Source organism: Phycodurus eques, chromosome 17 (genome assembly GCF_024500275.1).
Source record: "Phycodurus eques isolate BA_2022a chromosome 17, UOR_Pequ_1.1, whole genome shotgun sequence".
Lineage (NCBI taxonomy): Eukaryota > Metazoa > Chordata > Actinopteri > Syngnathiformes > Syngnathidae > Phycodurus > Phycodurus eques.
Window position 1 is genome coordinate 8,753,388 of NC_084541.1, and position 13,312 is coordinate 8,766,699.

Sequence of the window (13,312 nt, forward strand, 5' to 3'; positions counted from 1 at the left end):
GTTCAATCCCCGGCCCCGCCTGTGTGGAGTTTGCATGTTCTCCCCGTGCCTGCGTGGGTTTTCTCAGGGCACTCTGGTTTCCTCCCACATCCCAAAAACATCCAGCGCCCCTGCGACCTTAGTGAGGAGAAGCGGCTCAGAAAATGGATGGATGTTTTTTTTTGCTGTCTATTCTTCTTCACAGGCAGATGAACCCAGACATGTTGTCCCACAATTGTCTCCATCCCTCTCTCCGTTGCTTCCCAAAGCTCTCTCAGCCGTTCTGCATGCCAGGCAGACCCCCCCAGACCTCGACTCCAAGCCTCGAGCCAGCAGAGGTCCAGCGGAACACTCTTCACACAAATTGGAACGGCTGCAGTCCGAGCTGAGAGAACTGAGGGAGCAGTTTGAACAGATGAAGACTCAACACAAGTAGGGCCTTTTTGCACGCTCCTCCTCAGGCATTATGACACTTTTTTCATACGCTCTTGTATTACTGAGTTCATAGTGTGTGTGTGTGTGTCTGTGTGTGTCTGTGCCAGCAAAGAAATTAAACTTCTAATGAATGAGCTGGATGAGGAGAAGAGAATTCGTCTGACCTTACAGGTAAAGAAACAAAAGCGCCCAGTCACTTTTTTGTTGAGTTTATTTCTTGTTCATGTGGTGGCATCCATGGTTTTATGTATTTATATTTATTTTTTTAGATGGAGCTACAACATATGAAGAAGCACATGTCAAAATGACAAAAATTACTAACAAAAACACAGTAATTTTTATTTTTGTGGTTGTAGTTAGTTTTGGTGTGGAATACATTGCACCATGCTGAGAACTGTTGCCAACATTTTGTCCCTTTTATGTATATAAATAAATAAAACGTCAAGAACAGCTGTCAGTATAATGCAGTGCAGTTCTACACCACTCAAAACTACTTAAAAATAGAAATTGTTGAATTCATACCTTTCAGATTACAATTACCTTTGTAAAGCCAATATTTTGTTAATTGGATTGTAATATGTACCTAATGTTGAAGTGAAACAATTTTTGTGTTTCCTAATAAATACAAAACCACCTTGAGTAGAAAACATTTGTAAAATATACATAATAATATTCTTAATAGCCATACAGTTTCCAGGAATAAATGAGCCGGTGTCACTTTTATTTAAGTGCACTATACAGTATTTTCATTGTTTCTTCTACTTTTGCATTTTATTTGATTTAAAAGAAGTTTTCCATTGTATTTATTATCAACATGTAATGTCTTACTGTGTCCAGTGAAACAGAGAAGATAAGAGCCAGTATTATATATGCACAAAAGAGTGATTGGTTTTTTAAAATCATATTATATACAGCTCATATAGATGATTTATTTTATTTTTCTTTCCAAACGTGAGCAAAAATTGCTGTGAAATGACTTGTTTGTTGGTTGGCATGCGTTAAAGACAGAATATTGTCAAATTATTATTTTTTAATTATTTATCATCCAGCACAAACTCATCCACAAAAATAAATAATATATACTTTTATCTGGTCAGTTAATATACATATATCCAGTTGTACAGCACTATAATATCAAGAGGTTATGGATGAAACATTACCTATATTTACATTCACTTTATGAACACAATACTGTTATATGTGAGATATCATTGCAAGGGTTTTTTTATCTGATTGAGAACTAACTTAATTTTCAGTGGCATCAGATAAATTTAAATCACTCAGAAAAAGACAGACAGTACATTCGATGTAACACATTGTGTATGTCCTGGAGAGGCTCACAGGTGACTTTCAGAATAAATGGTGCAAGTTTGTCCTGTGATTTAGCTTCAGAAGTTGGACTCTTGGCAGGGAAGTGGGGTGAAGGAGACCTCTTTGCTTTCCTTGAGGACCAGGTCATAACGACACAGAGGCCTGAGTTGCACAGGTGAACAAACAAGTGTAGAGTAAGTCATTTGTAAGCTAAGAATGGAAAGCTATTAAATGGATAAATGAGTGGCTATACCTGTAGTGACGTTCCAGATGTGTGAGACGGATCCGGAGAACCCGCAGTTTGTACTTGGACTTGAAAACATTCCCAGTGGAGAATATGAGAGACATCTTGTTCACTGACTTGAGGTCAGTGTCAAACTGGGCAAACAACTTCATCTCAGTGAACTTCTGGAACTGGGCAGCTTTACTGATATGTAAAACAGACACATGGAAGTGTGAAAATGAATGTGCAAATAATACATAATCACATGATTAAAGCTGTTATTCACAACCACTTTGCCATGGCAGATCATAAGGTGTGCTGCATGAAGTGATCCAATTTCACTTAATTGATATGAAAATTATTTACTTGCAACAAATAGGGTATATTTGTTTATCTATCTTTGCGAACGGTATATAGTCACAAATAGAACAATTTAACACTCTTCCACCAGAGATCAGAAGGTACTAACTTAATCTGTATATCCATTCTTTTTTTGTAAATATATTTTTGTTTGATGTGTTGCCATGATATTTGTTTCTAATTTAAAATGTACCTTTGCTCAAAAAATGTTGGGAAACAGTGCATTGTGAAGTGAAGACTTACTGGTCAATCTTTGCCACAGCCTCCGTAGCATTCCCGTGAAGTTTAACAGTGATATAGCCCCAGTGGTCGTCCTCATTCCAGATCACCACATCCAGTCTGTAATTTGCCACTGACAAATAACAAGAGAGATAAAAGAGATAAAATGACACTTCCTCGCTTAGTTTCACATTGGTGATTATTATGATAGTTAGTATTCTGTATAAAAAAACAATTGTATGTGGAAATTTAAGCAAAATAAGTTACTCTATGTAGTTACTCTTGAAGGGCCTATCTGTTACACTCCGAAAATAATAATCTTACCAAAAACAATTTTTTAATTACATTAAGTTTTTCTATTCAAGTTTAGTCGGTCAGTCTATTGCAAGATGCCCATTTAAGTACTTTACATATTCCATCCATTTTCTGTACCGCTTATTCTCACTAGGGTCACGGGCGTGCTGGACCCCATTCCAACTATCTTCGGGCGAGAGGCGGGGTACAGCTTTTTTGGAACGTGTTGCAGCCATAAAATTCTAAGTTCATGATTATTTACTAAAAACAATAAAGTTTATCAGTTTGAACATTAAATATCTTGTCTTTGTAGTGTATTCAATTAAATATAGGTCGAACATGATTTGCAAATCATTGTATTCTGTTTGTCACTGATGGTGTCGTGGTGCACTCGCCTGACTTTGGTGCGGGCAGCGTGGGATCAGTTCCCACTCAGTGACGGTGTGAATGTGAGTGCGAATGGTTGTCCGTGTCTATATGTGCCCTGCGACTGACTGGCGACCAGTTCAGGGTGTAGTCCGCCTTTCGCCCGAAGTCAGCTGGGATAGGCTCCAGCGCCCCGCGACCCTAACCAGGATAAACGGTGTTGACAATGGATGGATGGATGGATGGATGTATTCTGTTTTTATTTATGTTTAACACAACGTCCCAATTTCATTGGAATTGGGGTTGTATAAACAAACAACCATTCACTCTCACCATTATATAAACAAACAACCATTCACACCTACGGGCAATTTATAGTCTTCAATCAACCTACCATGCATGTTTTTGGGATGTGGGAGGAAACTGGAGTACCCGCAGAAATCCCATGCAGGCAGAGGGAGAACATGCAAACTCCACACAGGCGGGGCCAAGATTTGAACGCCGGTCCTCAGAACTATGAGGCAGAGATGCTAACCAGCCGTCCGCCGTGCTGCCTACTTTGGATATTGTTCCATTGAATTATTCTTATCAAATAAACTTTGTTTTATCGGTTTCAAATATAGTTCACTTTGAAATAATGCTTTTAATAATAATTTCTGGGTGTGTGTACCTTTATCAATAATATTACGTTATTCTCATCATACTTACTGCAGAATGGAGCCTTTTCATTTGTAATGAAGAAAGTTTTGGTTTGGCCCAGCTCCAACAAAATGGGTCTCCACTTGTCGATGTCATAACCTGGATTGGAGAGAAACATCAATGAATATCCTATAACTTTTAGTAACAACAATAATCATAATATAAATATTCTCTATTACAGATTCACACATTTCCATGAACCATATTATCTATGGTCAAGACTTTGTTCAGTCATGTTCAGTACTGTTTTCCATAGGCTATATACTGTAGTTACAAACCTACTAATTTCACACTTGCAACAAAGTACATATTCACTTGAAACTTCATCAAGATTTGTAAGTTAACAACATTCAATATTTTTACTTTCGTGGGTAAAGTTTGCAGTGAATTAAAACTGCACTGCATCACAATGTCAAGAGAGAATGAGAGTCGTTCCCAATCTTATGGTTATTAAGCTACTTGAGAGGGTCAAAATGTTAAAAACATCTCGAAGTATGATGCAGTTCAGTTTTAAATCACTACAATCACTCCAAACACAAAAATAGACATTCTTAACCTGATAATTCTCTGTCTATGTCAATAAAAAACCTATCATATTTATTTTTGGAAATGCAGAATCGATTAATACAGTATTATAGTGGCTCTCGTGAGATTGTTCAGGTGTACTTAATAGGAGAAAAAACATGGTAATAATAGAGTATGTACCCAACACAGGGCATCCAGCGTCACCAAACTGCTCACAGCTTGTGCACTTGCCATCCCGGAAGTCCTTGTAGGAGGCGCATGGGAACGCCCTGCTGGTGCAAGTGTGATTCAAGGACTCACAGTAGAGGTACACAGATCTCTGGTGGTCACATTTAAAGTAGGACATTCCTACACAAGAGGTGGAAAGTCAACTGTGATTAATACATTTGAACAAAATCATAAATACTTTAAATGAAGGTACCTGAGAAGATGGTTTTAGGGCAGCCAGGTTGATCTGTTCCTCCATTGGCGTAAAAATCAATGTGACCTAGAGCTTCTCTGTAGCCCAGGGCTGGAAAATCACAAGCAGATTAAAGCACTCTACAAGATTTATGTTATTAGATCAATTAGTGTATTTTTAAATGTTTTTTTTTTTTACCATCTATGTCCGTGTGCAAAGCATCCACAAACTGGGCATCTGTGGGATCCAGGCGGTTTTCTGGGGTAGCGCCAGTGAACTCAGGCCCGGCAGGATCCAGAGCTGTAATAATGCAGAAAGTGTCAACAATTGTGGCTTGAACTGTATGATTCTTGCTTTGGCTGCAAGAAATTTGGTGTTGAAATTAATTAATGCAATCATAGTTTAAAACATGTTTTTGCTTTTTCATTTTCCACTGCAGTGGAATTAAATAAAAGTAACATGACACAATTTTGTTCAAAGTCAGTTAATTTCCAAGTACTCAACAGCGTTCCCGTTACATGTGCCATGTAAAGGGTTAAATGCAGAAGGAAAGTAGAGTCGTAAAGTGTGTGGATCATTCAATCTGAATCAAGATAAAAAAAAAAAAAGGAAATTAGGAGTGCTTTATGAGAAAGGCCAGTCCATAATGGATGCATGTACATCATAATAAAGATGATTTTAATTGTACTAGTTGAAGTTCAGGCGGCACGGTGGCCAGACTGGTTAGTGTGTCTGCCACACATTTCTGAGGACTGGGGTTCAATCCCCGGCCCCGCCTGTGTGGAGTTTGCATGTTCTCCCCGTGCCTGCGTGGGTTTTCTCCGGGCAGAAAATGTTCTGCAGTTTTCTCAGAAAATTGATGAATGGATGGATAGTTGAAGTTCAGATGTTAACAAATGTAAATGAGTGATTGAAAGTGTTTTACCTGTAATTCTTCCAATTGTACCATTCAGGTTAGCGCCCACAAAACCTGAAATGTGAGCGCCAAGACTGATTCCGATCATGTGGATGTCACTCAGAGAGGTACCGTGCTCCTGTAATGACCATCGATTAGATTCCAAAAAAGGCCTTGTTGTCTTTTCTAAGTCAGACTACACTTTGTATACGTTGTAAGTCATGTGTGAAATCCTAATGGTACCTTCATCAATTTAAGGAAGGCAGTGAGGTTTTCTCCGGCCTTGTGCGTGTTCTCTACCGCTTTGAAATAATTCACATTAGCAGCTCCGCGGTTCCAGTCTACTAATATGACATTGATGTCTTTTCTGGCCAGAAGCAGGTCTTTGATCCGGTGAGCCCAGACGGGGGGAGTGCCCGTGGGCCGATACCCGTGGATGATAAAGGTAGTGGGTCGAGACAGGTTGAAGTGAGGATCGGCCGAGAAGTTGGTGTGAGAGAGAAGCGAGCCGCAGTGTTTTGTGTCTCTGGTGAACAGCAGCAACCTTATCCTGAGGCTGGTGCCGATGATCGCATGAGCCAACTCTAAATCTGTTAAGTCGGCACATCCCTTAGCTGGAGGAGAAAAGAAGACAATTGTGAGGAAGAAGACGTATTCAGATGGAGAGGGCATGATACAGTCATTGGACACAAAATTAGGTCCATCTTCACATGTTGCGTTTTATTAGGGTAACACACTATTGTCTAATGTGCTCATCGTATAGTACACAACAAAAATCATTTGACTTTCGCTCTACACTATTTAAGTGTCAGCCACAGCAACGTGCATCAACAAAACCGCTCTAATTTGTTTCCTTTTGTGCAACACGCAAGTCTGACTCTTTATTGCTAGGCAGATTTAACAGGGCTTAATTATAATTGCTCTATTGGCCAGTGGGGAAAACAAATCAGATTTAGTCATGTCCATTTATCACAAAGTTGCCAACACGGTCTAATTAGAATTTAATCAGAAATAAAGCACCAAGATTAATTACTACAGCAAGAATTATACTGATTTTATCCTAATCACAGTGCATTATTTTTTTGTGGGAAATCCTACTAAATTCTTGTGAGATCATGGTTTGTTTGGGGTGGTATTGCATACATGGTGACATGCAAATAATCCAGAACTGTCACAATAACAGCCCTTGGGTTAATTCAATACTCTCCGACCTTCTTAATCAAAGCAAAAATAAAAATGTTGTTTGTTGAGCAGTGCGGGATCATGGGAGCTTGTGTCCTTACTGGTAAACACAACCACAGAGGAATCAGATGAGAATCGTCATGTGGACAAGTGGCATGCACACGACACTAACATCATGTTTATAATAACCACAACATTTGAACATCAATACATTTAGACGGCCACAAGACACTATGTTTTTCAATCAAAGATGAGAACTCATCCATTATAGTTTGTTTTTATAGTAAGTTTTTCTTATCATCAAAATCAGAGCGTAGTAAACATTATTGATAAATGTTTTTGTTTTGATTTAAGTTTTCAAAAGAAAATGACAAAGCACACCTAAATAGCGCTAATGTTACTGTAACTGTTCACTACATAATAGAGAATTAAATACGATACTGTTAATGGCATTCCTGGAGTTAAAGCATACGCACAAACGGGTATTTCAACACATTACAGTCTGCTTCCCTTTTGAAATGGATTTCACAGCTGCCGTCGAATTACGTTGCACAATCACACTTTATTTCTAGCAATTCTTGATGTATTAATTTGATATCAATGTTTGGAATGGTTTGAAGTGAGAAAAACAAAACCTACTGGTGTGCATGAAGTGAATAGTTGAAATGATTTGCAACGTTTTTTTTAAATTCCCTTTCTATTATTATGCTGTGTTGAAACTTTGTTCTGAGCCTCACTTATGCTGTCAAATGTTACTGTATTACATGTTGTGTATAAGTGCAAAATGAGGCATTCAGGGGCCAGATGAGTTACAAAAAAAGCCACCATTGTTCCTTTTGGAAGGTGTAAAGTGGAGGCATAATGTTACTTCATTATTCACTTTACTGTTCCTTTCACTAGTCCCTTGAGGAAAATTACAATTGTGACAGAGGTCAGATTATATGCAATATAATACCGAGATGAACTAGACGCATACTGTATATTTACAACGCCAATTCCAATTAAGTTGGGACGTTGTGTTAAACAAATAAAAACAGAATACAATGATTTGCAAATCATGATTAATGTTCAAACTGATAAACTTTATTGTTTTTAGCAAATAATCATTACGTTAGAATTTTATGGCTGCAACATGTTCCAAAAAAGCTGGGACAGTGTCATGTTTACCACTCACTGTGTTACATCACCTTTTCTTTTAACAACATTCAATAAACTGAGGAAACTAATTGTTGAAGCTTTGTAGGTGGAATTATTTCCCAATCTTGCTTGATGTACAGCTTCAGCTGTTCAAAAGTCCGGGGTCTCCGTTGTCGTATTTTACACTTCATAATGCGCCACACATTTTCAATGGGAGACAGGTCGGAACCAGCTAGTCAAGTACCCGCACTATTTTACTACGAAGCCACGGTGTTGTAACGTACAGAATGTAGTTTGGCATTGTCTTGCTGAAATAAGACGTTGCTTGGCTGGCAGCATATGTTTCTCCAAAACCTGTATGTACCTTTCAGCATTAATGGTGCCTTCACAGATGTGTAAGTTACCCATGCCATTGGCACTAACACAGCCCCATACCATCACAGATGCTGGCTTTTGAACTTTGCGTCCATAACAGTCCGGATGGTTCGTTTCATCTTTGCCCCGGAGGACACAACGTCCGCAATTTCCAAAAACAATTTGTAGGGTCACCCATGGCAAACAGGTCCCTCACTCCCTTGGTGAGGGACCAGACAAAGCACGGCTCAAAGACTCCTATGATGAAAAATATAAGTGGATCGAGGTTTCCCTTGCCCGGACGCGGGTCACCGTGGCCCCCCTCTGGAGCCAGACCTAGAGGTGGGCTTGAAGGCGAGCGCCTGGTGGCCGGGCCTGCACCCATGGGGCCTTGGTGATCCAATCCCCGGCTACAGAAGCTGGCTCTAGGGAACTGAAATGTCACCTCTCTGGCAGGGAAGGAGCCCGAGCTGGTGTGTGAGGTCGAGAAGTTCCGACGAGATATAGTCGGACTTTCCTTCACTCACAGCTTGGGGTCTGGTACCAGTCCTCTCAAGAGGGATTGGACTCTCTTCCACTCTGGAGTTGCCCACGGTGAGAGGCGCCGAGCAGGTGTGGGTATACTTATTGCCCCCCAGCTCGGCGCCTGTACGTTGGGGTTCACCCCGGTGGACGAGAGGTTAGCCGCCCTCCGCCTTCGGGTGGGGGGATGGGTCCTGACTGTTGTTTGTGCCTATGCACCAAACAGCAGTTCAGAGTACCCACCCTTTTTGCAGTCCTTGGAGGGGGTGCTGGAGAGTGCTCCCGCTGAGGACTCCATCGTTCTGCTGGGGGACTTCAAAGCTCACATGGGCAATGGCAGTGAGACCTGGAAGGGCGTGATTTGGAGAAAACTTGGGAGGTGTTCGATGAGGCCTTGGAGAAAGACTTCTGGACGCCTTTGTATAGTTGGGATGGGGCGCTGTTGACCTCTACTCGGGACGTTGTGAGTCAGTGGGGAGAATACTTCGAAGACCTCCTCATTTCCACCGACACACCTTCCCATGAAGAAGCAGAGTCTGGGTTCTCTGAGGCTATCTCTGGGGTTGAGGTCACTGAGGTGGTTAAAAAGCTCCTTGGTGGCAAGGCCCCGGGGGTGGATGAGATTTTCTCGTAGTTCCTGAAGGGTCTGGATGTTGTGGGGCTGTCCTGGTTGACACGCCTCTGCAACATCGCGTGGACATCGGGGACAGTGCCTCTGGATTGGCAGACTGAGGTGGTGGTCCCCCTTTTTAAGAAGGGGGACCGGAGAGTGTGTTCCAACTCCAGGGGCATCACACTCCTCAGCCTCCCTGGTAAGGTCTATTCAGGGGTGCTGAAGAGGACGGTCCATTGGGAAGGCGAATCTCAGATTCAGGAGGAGCAATGTGGTTTTTGTCCTGGCCGTGGAACAGTGGACCAGCTCTACACCCTCGGCAGGGTCCTCGAGGGTGCATGGGGTGCTTTTTTGTCACCTGTCCCAGCTTTTTTGGAACGTGTTGCAGCCATAAAATTCCAAGTTAATGATTATTTGCTATAAACAATAAAGTTTATCAGTTTGAACATTAAATATCTTGTCTTTGTAGTGTATTCAATTAAATATAGGTCGAACATGATTTGCAAATCATTGTATTCTGTTTAACACAATGTCCCAACTTCATTGGAATTGGGGTTGTAATAGCGATGCACCAATACCACATTTTTTCCCACTGACTCCTATTTGAGTGCTCACCGCTACTTGATAACGTCATTATGTTTTGCAATTGCCAAACGGCTCACCTAAGTGGAGTACATCATTCATTTTGCAGAGAATAATTTGGAGTTGGCTGAAAGTATTGTCATCTATGTTTTCCTTTAAGTTTCTCCACACGACTGACATGGCTTCTTCTCCACCTACCCGGTGAAGTGGTATCGGTGTTTTAGTATCGCAGCATTTTTTTGGAGTACAAATACAGGCATTCAGTATCGGTACCGATACTGGTATCGGTACGGTGCATCCCGAATATTAAGACGCTAAAATAGAAGAGGGTGCACCTAGTGACAGCGTAAAATAAAACAATAAATAAATAATGAAAAAATTAAAACAATTAAAAAATATATTAAAAAGGTTTAAATATTATTTACAATCTATAGTTATGTGATACAGTTAGGCTAATAAAAAACTGGGAGTCATAGTTATGATAATCATCAGCATTATGGGAGTATGATAGGAATGATACAAAAGAACAATGAAAGACATCAGTTATACTAATATAAAAGCTATTAACATAAAACACAATTCTAAAACAAATATGAATACATTAAAATACAAGGGTTATTATTTTTATTTATTCTTTGGATAGTATGTGTGTTGCAGATGGTAAGGATGGTAAAAATGTGGATCAGTCCAGTTCACTGATACAATTTAAATACCATGGCCACTCAGTATGTATTGCACAACACTCATGAAACTACCTGATGTATTGCAACACTGTTGCATACATATGAAGTCATCTGAAAGGGGGGACGAATGAGAGACAGTTTTTTTCCTCCGCAAACCTTATCTAAGTGTCTCAGTGATGCTTTCACTTCCTCGTATGTTCTCTGACCCTCTTTTCCCATATGCAGTATTCATACTTCAACTCTCAAAATGTGTGGACACATACTGTACAATAACAATGTTTAAGCCTACACTGGGCCTTACCTTTGCATATATTAACAGTTATTGCCAAGAGAAGTGTCAGGTTTTGCCACAGGGACATGCTTGAGGCCAGCCACATGCAAATTTATCTGGAATTTAAAACAGGATTTGGAGTCAAGTCAGCTGTTTCATTGCAAATTACATCACAAACAATCTAAACATGAACACATGCTGAACATCACTTCACACTGCATCATAGCTAGGAGATTACAGGTTTTTCAAGTGTAGGTTTTTTTATTTTTTTAATGTATTTTTTTCCTACTAAAGTACTCTTTTTGTCCCTTTATCCGCTTGTATTCTGCCCCATAAAACAGCAGTTTCAGTTGTAAACATTCCTTCCTTGGCAGCAGGCCAGTTTATAGTTACTCATCTACTGACCTTCCTATGTTAGCACACAGGATATGCATGAAAAACTTTGTTTCATTATCAGTATCACAGAGCCTGTCATTTTTAAAATTTATTTTACTAAGCAGTGATCTCATGTGACTTTAATTAGGTGGTGATAAGCAGAACTCAATCTCTGACTTGGTTCTTGGCATGTTTTACACAGTTAGGCATTACTAGTTAGAATAAAAGACTGGAATTGAGTGGACAATCTCAGAATCAACTTAATTAGTCTTACCTTAGTTGTAGGGAAGACGTCCCTGCCCTATTGTGTCCAAGATTTTAAATCTCGAAGAGGCGATCCTGTGTTTTTATCCCTACATGTTGAGGCACTGTTCACTTCAGGAAGTCAGAGGAGTGAGAGATACACGTCCCGCCTGCTTTCTCTCACCAGGATGGCCACACCCCTTGCTCCAGGTCGTGTTTGCAGGTGTAACATTCTTTTCAACTTACCCTTGGTATGTGTACTGTGCATCCATTGACCCGCTTAAATGCTTAGTTAAAAAAACTTATTTGAGGAAAAAAACCTGCTGACTTATACATATATACATATATATTATAGCAACCCTTCAATATCACGTTGTGCTAATCCGAATTGACCTAAAACAGGAAATCAGACTAAAGTCTGATTTCATGTTAGACAGTGAGAGAAAAGTGCATCTTTCTATATAGTGTATATAAATATCTCATTTCAACTGTATATATTATATATTATATATAATAAAATATATAACATACTAAAATTACATAACATTTCTGTAGTGTTTATGCTCGTTATCCACATAAACTAAGCTAAACACTTCATTTAAAATGTTGTTAAAGATGACTTTTCTTTCTTTTTTACTTTCTATCCTTAATTTGTGGGCCTCATATTCCTGCTATACCCAACAGAGGCCAGTGGATTACCATAAATTGGCAGACAGCCAAGGTAACAATTAGGGAAATGCTAACTGGAACTGCTAACAGTTAAAACACACCAACAATCATGATAAAAATTTACATCCCCATAAACAAACACTTCTGAACTACGTGCTAATATCAGCATAAGAAAATTGTAGTTTACTGTATACACCGTTACTGTACTACAAATAGTTTTGTACACCGTATTCATGCCTTGGTATGCTTTTGTTGTCTTCAGTTGATTCAAGCAAAGTATAATTACTTGTTTACACTTTAAGAAATATACAAACTGTGAAATGTCAACAACTAATGCCAAAACCTGCCACAATGTCCAACTGTATTCAAAACAGTTATCATATAACATCACTGACACATAGTCCTACTGTGATTGTCCAAAGGCTGGAAATATTCATGCAGTTAATCACAACTTGTCCTTTCTGGCTCTCTAACACATCAAAATTGGAAGTTAATTTGGACAAATTTGTTACAATATTGCAACTTTTTATTTGTATTTTTTGCTTTTGTTTTTTTGTGGGTTTTCTGCAGGCGGCACGGTGGCCGACTGGTTAGAGTGTCTGCCTCACAGTTCTGAGGACCGGGGTTCAATCCCTGGCCTTGCCTGTGTGGAGTTTGCATGTTCTCCCCGTGCCTGCGTGGGTTTTCTCCCGCCACTCCGGTTTCCTCCCACATCCCCAAAACATGCATGGTAGGTTACTTCACAACTCTAAATTGCCCGTAGGTGTGCATGTGAGTGCGAATGGTTGTTTGTTTGTCTGTGCCCTGCGATTGGCTGGCAACCAGTTCAGGGTGTACCCCGCCTCCTGCCCGATGACAGCTGGGATAGGCTCCAGCACGCCTGCGACCCTCGTGAGGAGAAGCGGCTCAGAAAATGAATGGATGGATGGAAGGTTTTCTGCATGTTGGAGTCTTACTCTGCCTGCATGGTGATAA

General features: G+C 40.1%; 1 protein-coding gene across 1 annotated transcript; it reads right to left on the bottom strand.

The window, feature by feature from the left end:
- Positions 1–1,483: 1,483 nt before the first annotated feature.
- Positions 1,484–11,806, bottom strand: lipia (lipase, member Ia). The gene is made up of 11 exons (XM_061703248.1): positions 11,700–11,806; positions 11,081–11,166; positions 5,950–6,320; positions 5,737–5,845; positions 5,010–5,111; positions 4,833–4,922; positions 4,592–4,759; positions 3,896–3,985; positions 2,552–2,660; positions 1,979–2,152; positions 1,484–1,887 (listed from the first exon to the last, which is right to left on the bottom strand). The coding sequence occupies exons 2-11, from the start codon at positions 11,154–11,156 to the stop codon at positions 1,803–1,805; spliced, it is 1,374 nt and encodes a 457-aa protein (XP_061559232.1). The 5' UTR covers positions 11,157–11,166; positions 11,700–11,806; the 3' UTR covers positions 1,484–1,802.
- Positions 11,807–13,312: the final 1,506 nt, after the last annotated feature.

What these genes read in the sequence shown, in the direction of transcription:
- lipia (XM_061703248.1), bottom strand. Translation starts at nt 11,156, where the DNA reads ATGTGGCTGGCCTCAAGCATGTCCCTGTGGCAAAACCTGACACTTCTC. An exon ending in TTTGCACACGGACATAGATG is followed by an intron (nt 4,923 to 5,009) that starts GTAAAAAAAAAA and finishes GTGATTTTCCAG; the next exon opens with CCCTGGGCTACAGAGAAGCT. An exon ending in CCCTAAAACCATCTTCTCAG is followed by an intron (nt 4,760 to 4,832) that starts GTACCTTCATTT and finishes CCTCTTGTGTAG; the next exon opens with GAATGTCCTACTTTAAATGT.